General features: G+C 34.2%; 2 protein-coding genes across 4 annotated transcripts; one reads left to right on the plus strand and one right to left on the minus strand.

Annotated features, from left to right (window-relative positions):
* Positions 1 to 490: 490 nt before the first annotated feature.
* Positions 491 to 2305, minus strand: LOC131012807 (F-box protein CPR1-like). Its single transcript, XM_057940809.1, has 2 exons — positions 1070 to 2305; positions 491 to 878 (listed from the first exon to the last, which is right to left on the minus strand). The coding sequence occupies exons 1-2, from the start codon at positions 2056 to 2058 to the stop codon at positions 674 to 676; spliced, it is 1194 nt and encodes a 397-aa protein (XP_057796792.1). The 5' UTR covers positions 2059 to 2305; the 3' UTR covers positions 491 to 673.
* Positions 2306 to 4314: 2009 nt separating this feature from the next.
* Positions 4315 to 8664, plus strand: LOC131012809 (protein FAR1-RELATED SEQUENCE 5-like). Of its 3 annotated transcripts, XM_057940810.1 has the most exons (3): positions 4315 to 4659; positions 5317 to 6516; positions 7753 to 8664. In XM_057940810.1, the coding sequence occupies exons 2-3, from the start codon at positions 5319 to 5321 to the stop codon at positions 7788 to 7790; spliced, it is 1236 nt and encodes a 411-aa protein (XP_057796793.1). In that variant the 5' UTR covers positions 4315 to 4659; positions 5317 to 5318; the 3' UTR covers positions 7791 to 8664. The 3 variants fall into 3 exon arrangements, 1 of the variants encoding a protein (XP_057796793.1); XR_009097459.1 differs by lacking the exon at positions 5317 to 6516; XR_009097460.1 differs by lacking the exon at positions 5317 to 6516 and having other exon boundaries at positions 7781 to 8664.
* Positions 8665 to 10216: the final 1552 nt, after the last annotated feature.

Here is a 10216-nt window from a genome sequence, read left to right on the forward strand (position 1 = left end):
ATTTGATTTGATTTGATTTTATTTTATGTCATGCTATAGAGATTGAATAAACATTCTATGATTATTATTCAAATAACTTTATTATTGAATTTTGAAAATATTGTTCATTTTTATGATTGTTTTTGCAGGTAAAATAGATGGAATAAAAAGAGTGGATGAAAGTTCTTTTTAAAAAATATTTCTATTTTACATGACATATGAACACTTTTTTAGTGAACAATCTCCATAATTTATAAATATATTATGAAATAATTTCTTTCATTTTTCTATATAAATTATGAAATTCGATGGGTTACACACTAGTTAAATATTAAAGAATTTGAGTAGATGTAGGAACCCAAATTTTCGAAATTTTGGGATTAGTAATCATGTGTTTGTGTTGTATCCGATGAAGAGAAAAAGGACAATATCTAACCACTTCCACTGGGTGTCACATGACATCATTCGGAGAGCAACTCTGATCACTAATTGCAGATTCTGCGCCTCGAGGTCAACAAATATAGTCAATAATAGAAAAACTTTATTCCTTAAGACATACAGCAATAGCACAAGCTCAATTCTGCAATTATCACAAGCTCAATTCTAAAGGAAGTCGACAACACAAAATGGAAATAGAAGAAGAAAATGCCAAAAGGAGACTTGCTTAAATATAAACTATAAACTAGACGATGTTTCATCGATCGTCCTCCCTAATCTTTCTCTTTAGATAGTGGTTCAACATTATCCACCACTTGCACTTGGGACGAATCTTCATCATAGTCCTTGTCCTTCTCTTTATCTTCTTCATCCTCTTCTTCTTCAACCTCATCCACCTCTTCTTCTCCCACTCCCACAACTTGTCCCTGTTCTCTTCCTCCTCCTCATCCTTACTATAGGATCTGTAATGATAAATTTGACATAAGTGATCAAGACAAAGCTTTTGTTACCAAAGTCATTCAAGAAATTCAAACTATGATTAAGCACATATATTATTCAACAAACTTTACCATTCCACAGTAAACTCATTTCAACAGTTAACAATCGGAATTAATAATCATCAAGAGAAATAACCTAGAAAGGAGAATCATACCTATCCCCCATTGGTTTTGAATATCGCAGTAGAAATCTGTCTTCAACATATGGTATGATCGTCATCACTTCTCGATAATCATATATATCTAGCTCCTCTAACTTCTCTGCTTTCAAATCATAAACGACTAATTGACTGAGACGCTCACTTAGTTGTTTTTCAAGAAATAAAAATCGATCTTCATTCAATAGCAGCGGCCTCACAATATCACAAAGGTTAACATTGCACCAAGGAACCCATGAGCCTTCTTTTCTTACGAAAAGTTCAAAAGGGGTAGAAAATCCAAAACACCCGGGACCAAGTGGTGGAGGTTTTTGAGAGCGAAAAACACCCACCATATCATTAACTTTGATAAGATCATATCTAAACTTCACGTAATCGTAAAGATTTTTCATTGTTGAATTGAAAGAGGAGAACCTCACTGGTAAATTGAAAAAGGAGAACCTTTCATCCGTAAAATCAAATGATACAACTTTCCATGAAGCTGCTAACCAATAACAAACTCCATTAATATAAATACCATCGGTGCATACCCTCGTATCAAGGATGGATCCATCAACATGACTATTAATCTCCTTCCATGAACCCCTTTTAAGTGAAAATACCTCAGCTTTATACACAGTATCAAGATATGTGCAGCCGCCGTAACTATGATAAAATCGTCTTACAACTTTATAGTCATCCGATATATGATCGTATCCCAATCCGCTACAACTGAACATTGTTATATTTGGAGGGTTTGGCATTTTGGGCGGATCAAGAGATTTGAAAGTTTTGGTGGTTGGATTGCAAATTATAATCCTACCTTTAAAATTGTCAAAATAAAATAATCCACCGCAACTACTACCATGGATACGAGATTTTTTAGAGAATGGAAGCACTATACTTTGATGATTTTCACACCTAGACCAATCTTGCCCAGAAAATAAAGATAAATAATTTCTATCGCCACCATCATCATACTTGCGTTTCAAAAAAAAACCATTCATTCTGCAAAAGGGGTTAATGATAACCTCTCGTCTCCGACGAACTATCTTTGGGTGGGGAAGCTTTGTCGATTTCTTAGCTTTGAGGAAAGAAGACACGATAGGATTGCCTTTTGATTTGAATAGGCGTGCTGAAAATCAATTTGGGAAGAAGCTAGGGTTTTTATAAATCTGAACAAACTTTATACCGAAACCGACATGGAATGCGCTTTATTTTCGAAACCCACATGGAATTTATATTTTGCCTTCTTTTCAATCTATATATCTTTTCCTGTTAAAATTTGTCATTTGTGACTTGTGAGGTTTTCTTTAAAAAAGTAAACAAATAATTGAAGCTCCTCCATCACTAATCGTGGGCCTACTTGTTTGGGCCTAACGTATTGTACTTCTTTATTGGGCCTAACGTAGACATGCACGTGGAGAAATAAATAGGATGTGTTTGCTTTGAATGATTCTATTCATAGCCCCTATTTAACTCTTCATAGCTTTATTATATTTAAAATAATAATTAAAAATTTATTATATTATCCTATATTTTAAAGTCCCAAATTAAATTAAATATGTAACATGAGCTCTCGATTTTTCTTTTCAAGTTTACAGTAGACTTCATTTCAGAAAACCAGAGAATTGCGTGTGAAAAATGAGAGAATTGTGTTTTAAGAAATCAATTTGAAGGGGGTTCGACGGGCTTTGAATAAAGGCTTTGACAATTGCAAGCATCACATCTACCATTTTGTGAATCTAAAGCAAAATACGAAACAATGCCTTTGAATATTAGATCTCCGTAATTACAATGTTCGAAAGAATAAAAAGCACGTTGAAAATTGAAAGAGCAAAAAAGTAACTGCTAATAATTCAGATTTTACCGACAGTAAGAGTGCGTGTGATGCGATAAATTCGGGGGAGAGGAATCTTTTGGAGTTGGGCGTCATTGCCTCTCTTTGCCTTGAGGAGTTGGTGCTTGCACCGGATATCATCATTAAGCATGTCCGACGGGAACAAAATGACATTGCTCATAGTTTAGCTAAGGCCGCGAATGATATTTCTACACATCATGTTTGGAATGAGCCCCCTCCTTTTGTGGTGGGTCATCTCCATGTATCATATTCTTGTGCTCAATAATATATCCTTCTCTTCTAAAAAAAATAATAATTCAGATCTTACCGGTTAACCAGAACCGGATAAGGCGCGGTTTTCTAACCGGTTTATACTTCGGTTAACCGATTAATACATAATTTCTGAATTAGAAGATCTATGAAATTCCTGTGCATCTTTTGTTCTGATATAACATCTTAGCAAAACAATGAAACTTTGTATCTTACGTCAGTTTACTCGAATAATCCATGGGCTTCAATCAACAAATCACAATAATCACAATCCTATATTTACTCGTAACTACTAACTACTAATGTGGTGGGATTTTTGAAATTTTAATATGATAAAATACAAATTAATTAATTTAATAAATTTAAACCGGTTCATCGGTTAACCGGTCGGTTAACCGATGAACCAGTTTACTGAATATACACTAACCGATAATCGATAACCGAATCGAACTGGAAAAAACCAGTTATCGATTAACCGGTTTTTTCGGTTCGGTTACGGTTTTAACTGGAAAACCGGCACCGATTTACCAACCCTACAGATCTTATATGATCTCTTCCTGCCAATCTCAAAAATGAGCTCTCAATTTTTCTTTTCAATTTAACAACCACCTTTTTTGGGGAAAATTGGAGAGTTGTTTTTAGACTAAATCAATTTGAAGGCTTCCAACAAGAGATCGTGTACATAACTCTGCCTTTTCACAGCAGCCAGCCAGCCACCAACCATTTTCCTCCAACAGAAAATCACTATGGTAATCACTTTCTTTAGCTACGGAAAAAAAAGCTCAGCCGAGCCTGCCTAAGTATCGATCGGACCGGAAGCATGTGGCGGATGATGTCAAGGATTTTTTTTGAAAGTGGATTATTAGAATTTTGAGTTGGGGCTATATTATTTTTTGCAGAGGAGTTATACGTGTTTATTCTTTTAAAATTAATATAAATATAATGGTTAATTTATCATAAATTTAATTTAATTTGAAGACTATGTAGTATATGATCAAATAGTAAATTTCAAATTATTTTTTATTATTATTTTAAAATGATGGCTATAAAAGAGTAAAATGAGGACTATGAATAGAATCACCCGTTTGGTTTTTACCTGGAGGGATAATATAATGATGTACTATATGGAGGGATAATAATATAATCAGTTTTGATATGCTAAGCACCTATTTGAGCGATTTTTGTGAGCACTTATTCTTATCTCATTTAATTCCTTTTTTTATTATATTATATTTCCTTTTACTAATTACAACTATATCTCTATATTTGATATGCATATAATACTCCCCGTCTACTTCTTTTCTCTATCGACATCCCGCCGCCGCATCATAATTCTCTCTCACAATATTGCCTCTCTTCATCTCGTCGGCAATCGCGACTCATAAGTTGTGAATCGAGGTCCCAAAAATCAGCGGGCCGACCCCCTCACTCCTCACCTTCACCCGCAACAACGAAGCTTGACGTTGGAGATTTCTCTTCGAAGGCCCTGTTCTGCAGCGTAAGTCGACGTCAGAGATTTTCTGCTCATTATGCATTCGTCATGGGATAGGTGGCGTTGGGGATGGTTTAAGCTTTTTACCTATCTTGGCTATTACGAATTTGCGAAATAGATATAGAAGCAGACTCATCATGCTTATAATTAAGCAATTTGCGATTAGTTTGACAATTTCCACTAATAAATATAACTTTGTTATATTAATAGGACAATTTCTTATGCACTGTTCATTAAAGATAGTTCCTAGAATATCCTAAATAGAATACAATATAAATGGAAAAATTGTTTGGAGACCATGTTATGCAGCACAAGTGTGTCACTTGTTTTCTGTTGTGTTCTGCATCGGAAGTTCGTCACTTGTTTTCTTTTCATCTTTGTGATTTTTCGTTTATTTTCTTGGATTTGAAGTTGACTGATTAAACATGAATAGTTCACAATAGGATCAAGAGCTATTTGTTTTCTAAAGAACGATTCTTGAGGTATTCTAATGTTTTCTCATATTTTTCTCCATGTTTGTCTTGTATACAGAATTAAAAAAAAAAAATTCTAATGACGAACTCAGTTAAATATATGTAGTTATATCATATTGGTAATGTATATATTTTGAGTTTTGAGTAAAATTGTCTGACGTCTCATTAATTTGTTTATACTATTGTGCAGCAATGGGAGAAAGTATCAATGATGATGAGTTATATATTCCTCAAGTTGCGGAAGATAGAATGCCAAAAGCGGGAATGAAATTTTTATCAGTGGAAGCGGCATTTTCATTCTACAACCAATATGCACGAGAAGCGGGCTTTAGTGCTAGAATAAGCAATAGTAAGAAGAACAAGGTGACAAATGAAATTTATTGGAAACAAATTGTTTGCTTCAAAGAAGGTCACACAGATCAGTCGCGTTCTAATAAAAGAGAGGTAAATGGTCAGCCAAAAACGGTAAGAGCTCGTGGAGAAGTTAGAACTAATTGCAAGGCAAAAATTTCTCTTATCAAACAGCAAACTGGATCTGATTGGATTATCAACAATTTCGTGGAAGCTCATAATCATGCACTTTGTAGTCCTTCAAAAGTGCATTTGCTACGCTCTCATCGCAGTGTTTCTCTTGCAAAGAGAGCATTAACTCAACAATTTTCAGAAGCCAATGTACCAACCTGTCAGCAAATGCGATTATTAGAGATAGAGTATGGAGGACCTGAATATGTAGGTTGCACAGAAAGGGATATTAGAAACATTGAGCAAGAGTTACGAGATGAACAAAAGGGAGTTGATGCCGAAACCTTGCTTGAGTTCTTTGCATCTGAAAAAGATAAGAATCCAACATTTTTCTTTGACTATGAGACTGATTCAAATAAGAAGTTTATGAGGTGTTTCTGGGCAGATCCTAAATCAAGGAGGCAATATAGTGTATTTGGTGATGTGGTTGTCTTTGATTCCACATATAATACCAATAAATACGGGATGATTTTTGCGCCGTTTGTAGGAGTTAATCATCATCACCAAACAATTGTTTTTGGTTGTGGATTTTTAAGTGACGAGAAGACAGAATCTTTCATTTGGTTGCTTAATAAGTGGATGGAAGCTATGCCAACAGGTGCTCCAAAAGTAATAATCACCGATCAGGATCCTGCTATGACAAAAGCAATTGCACAAGTTCTGCCGTTCACTGTTCATCGATATTGCTTGTGGCACATCTTGAACAAATTCCCTGACAAAGTTTCTCCAGTCACTTTACGAGATCATTATCAAAGCATAAAGAAGGTTATAATGAATTCTACCTCTCCCGATGAATTCGAGCAATCTTGGAAAGATGTGATCAAATGTGCTAATTTGGAGCTAAATGATTGGATATCATTGATGTATGGTCTACGTCAGAAGTGGGTTCCAGTATATTTTAGTCATGTATTTTGTGCAGGCATGTCAAGCAGTCAGAGAGCTGAAAGTTCACATGCGTTTTTTAAAAGGTACGTCTCAAATAGAAACTCATTGATGGATTTTATCACACGGTTCAATAGGGCTCTAAGAAATCAAAGGCACAATGAGTTGGTTGCTGACCACATTGACATGAATGAACGTCCAAAAATCAAGACTAATTGGCCCATGGAAACTCAAATGGTTCAAGTATATACAAAAAAGAAATGGTTAGAGTTCCAGAGTGAAATTAGTCAGAGTCATGGCTACTATGTGCAACCTACATCTACAACAGATGACTTAGTGATTTATAATGTGATTGGTTCTGAAAGTTGTTCATCCTCCATACCAAGGCTGCTTACAAATGACAAAATAAGAGACCATATATCCTGTAGTTGTAGGAAATTTGAGTTTGAAGGTATTCCGTGCAGACACATGTTAGCTTTCTTTCGAATTACCCAAATATTTCAACTACCGGAAAAATATATACTCAAGCGTTGGACACGAGAAGCGAAGACTGGTGCAATTCATGTCATAGATGACCAAAATATCAATGATACTCCAATGAGGTCTTTAATGTCGCGACACTCCATGTTATTATCTAAAGCTTCAGTATTAGTTGATGATGCATCTTTGACGGATGAAGGTACAAGATTTTTGGCTGAACACTTGGATCTCTTACAAAGTAAGATTAAAGAGATGAACATTGGTCCAAATTTTACTGATGGAAGTCAGAGGAGGACAAGTTTAGAAAAGACAAATAATATTAATGATCCGTCTGAAATAAGAACAAAAGGATGCGGGAAGAGGCTTCAATCATCAAAGGAGAAATCAACTTCAAGGTCTAGAGCATGCCATGGATGTGGGCAACGTGGAGTATCCCATGATAAAAGAAATTGCCCAATTTTGCATGATGGGTATGTGAAAATAATTGTGTTTTACTAATTATGTTTTATTATTTATTTATTAGTTATATTAATTCTGCTATAATTTTCGTATATACTAATGTTATATTTTTCAGGTCAAATATGTATGATCATCACAACAACAATGACAATGCAAATTAATAAAGAAGATTTTGTGTGCATTGCTGGTACAATTTATATGACTTGCATATTATTGATTATCTCATTATAATATTATAAACAATGGTAATTAGAGTGGTTAATTATGTTATTATTTTGTGCAGGTTCTAACAATGTGTGGTCTAAATGTAGTTGCTCCTAATTATGAGGGAAGTTGAGGCTAAGAATTTTGTCTGAGTTTGAGCTTGTAACTGCTTGAAAGAGATTAAGGCCACCGATTTATTTTTTCTACTGGATAGACATTTTTTTTTCTGATTCTTATTCTCTGAGATAGAGAGACACACTGATCTACTACATAAGAACTCGAAGAGATGCTTTGTTACTGATGACAATTGTTGGTGGTCCAGTTATTCATGATTGTTGGATGAATTTATACTTTCTTTATGTTCTAGTTCATTGTATTGAATCTCACTAGTTTATGGGATGATCACCGACTAGTATATGTTTCTACTTGTTGTATGTGCTTTCTTTATGTTTGAGAATAAGTGTCTCACCTCTAACAAATGTATTAATGTGGATGCTACTTGTAGCTGGTATACATTAGACGTGCTGCACTAAACATGAAACTTTGTTGTTGGAGAGTAATCCTCTATTTTGAAAAGGGCTTTGATACAGAATATTTTAGGTATTTAGTAGGATTTGGTTTTCTTTTCATATCACCCATCTGTATACATATGAAAGAAAGTGAATGATTTCATACTTGTTACATTTGTATTGAACTTGAGAACAATCTGTATAGCTATAACTTTTACCATATTTGTATTGATGAATACCACTAGTTCATCGTATTAAGTAATAATACGAAGCAACAGCACACATTTTCAAATAGCAGATGACTTTATTTTAGCAAATATCATAAATCAGACACCATAAGTTTCAAAAAATTTAACCATAAAGCATATAAGCAATTGTTCTTAAAAAACAAAACAACTATAAAGTGAAGGGCACCAAGCAGCGAGTCAAAGTTAGTGCACATAATCTTGGAACTTCAGATCAATCTATTAGCCCATCAAATTTACTGCATTCGCCAAGTGTTCGAAGAAAGGTCTCAGAGAAGTTTTTCAAACAAACCCACTGCCTTCAAATGCACGACCCAGATCTACCACAAAACCTCTGAATCAACCCCACGGCCTTCAAACTTGTAGAGTAATGCCTTCGGAAATGAGTCTCCGACGTCGAGCTTCATTGCTGCGGGTAAAGGTTGAGGAGTAAGGGAGGGTTGATATGCTGATTTTTAGGACCTCGATTCACAATCAATGAGTCGCCACCGCCGACGAGATGGAGAGGATAAAATATCGAGAGAGAAGTACGATGAAGAGGGACGGCAGGGGACGTCCGGCGAAAAAAAAGATGAAGAATGGAGCAGAATGTGTGGCAAAAAAAGAATATAAGAAATGGTGAAATAAAGAGACAAATATGGTACTCCATTATGATTATAAAAGAATAAAGATATCAGTAATTATTCAAAGAAACTAACTAAAAACGTGGAAGGGAATTAAATGAGATAAGAATAAGTGCTCACAAAAATCGCTCAAATAGGTGCTTAGCATATCAAAACTGATAATATAATGATGTATAAAATTATCATTTAAAATAGAGATCACATTTTTTATATTTTATAGGATAATATATTTATCCACTCATTATTAGTTGGTATATTGCCCTCTCGTAGGTATAAAATTATCCATTTCCCAAGAGATAAGGAGATGCCCAAAAAATTATACAATTTGCATGAACTTTTCAATACTTCAAAGCAAACGAGTATAAGATGGTAAATGTAATTTATTCCTTCATTATACCTCAAAGAAAACACACCCTACTTCTCTAGATATGAATAGGGGTATTCCTAAATATGTATACTTTCTCTTAATTCTGATTTTATATACTCCATCCGTCCCATAACAAGTGTCATAGTTTTCTTTTTGAGGTGTCCCGTAGGACGTAGCAAGTGTCATAATTCTAAAAAAAGTAAGTGGACTCCACCACCTTTTACCTTTTTACCTTTAATAATCTTCACTTTAAATTTATTCATAATAAAAGGAGCTCCACCACTTTTTATTTTTCTTACTCTATAAATCCTATGCACCTACATTCTTGTGCCGAAATAAACTAGGACACTTTTTATGGGATGGAGGGAGTATAAATAAATAAAAAAAATACACCTTCAAATACATTTGATTATTCTTTTAGTACATCAATCGTTTTAGCAATATTAACATTTTAAGCATCCACCTCAACTTTAATTTGAAAGTAATTGACAACCGTACGAAAGAAAATATATATTTAAAATAAAAATTTACTCATATATAGAATCAAAATTAAGTGAAAATTCGTTATCATCTCCACAAATTTAATATTGGGATAATAAATAGGGATTTTGGCAAATAAAATTACAAACTATTTCAAAATTATAATTTTTACTTGACTTTTGAAATGTGGCGAATTAAATCCACATTTCAATTCTTTCAGTTCAGTCCCCCTCCTTTTTTATTTTTATTTTTCGGATCATTGGAGCCTTATGTGGATTAGTGAAGACGATGGTGTCTGTGCGAGGCCTAAACAATATCT

This window comes from Salvia miltiorrhiza, chromosome 2 (genome assembly GCF_028751815.1).
Source record: "Salvia miltiorrhiza cultivar Shanhuang (shh) chromosome 2, IMPLAD_Smil_shh, whole genome shotgun sequence".
Classification (NCBI taxonomy): domain Eukaryota; kingdom Viridiplantae; phylum Streptophyta; class Magnoliopsida; order Lamiales; family Lamiaceae; genus Salvia; species Salvia miltiorrhiza.

Excerpts from the sequence above, each read along its gene's own strand:
- LOC131012807 (XM_057940809.1), bottom strand. The coding sequence starts at position 2,058 with ATGAATGGTTTTTTTTTGAAACGCAAGTATGATGATGGTGGCGATAGA. Across the intron at positions 879-1,069 it reads TCAAAACCAATGGGGGATAG|ATCCTATAGTAAGGATGAGG; the intron begins GTATGATTCTCC and ends TTATCATTACAG.
- LOC131012809 (XM_057940810.1), top strand. The coding sequence starts at position 5,319 with ATGGGAGAAAGTATCAATGATGATGAGTTATATATTCCTCAAGTTGCG. Across the intron at positions 6,517-7,752 it reads TTGGATATCATTGATGTATG|GTTCTAACAATGTGTGGTCT; the intron begins GTCTACGTCAGA and ends TATTTTGTGCAG.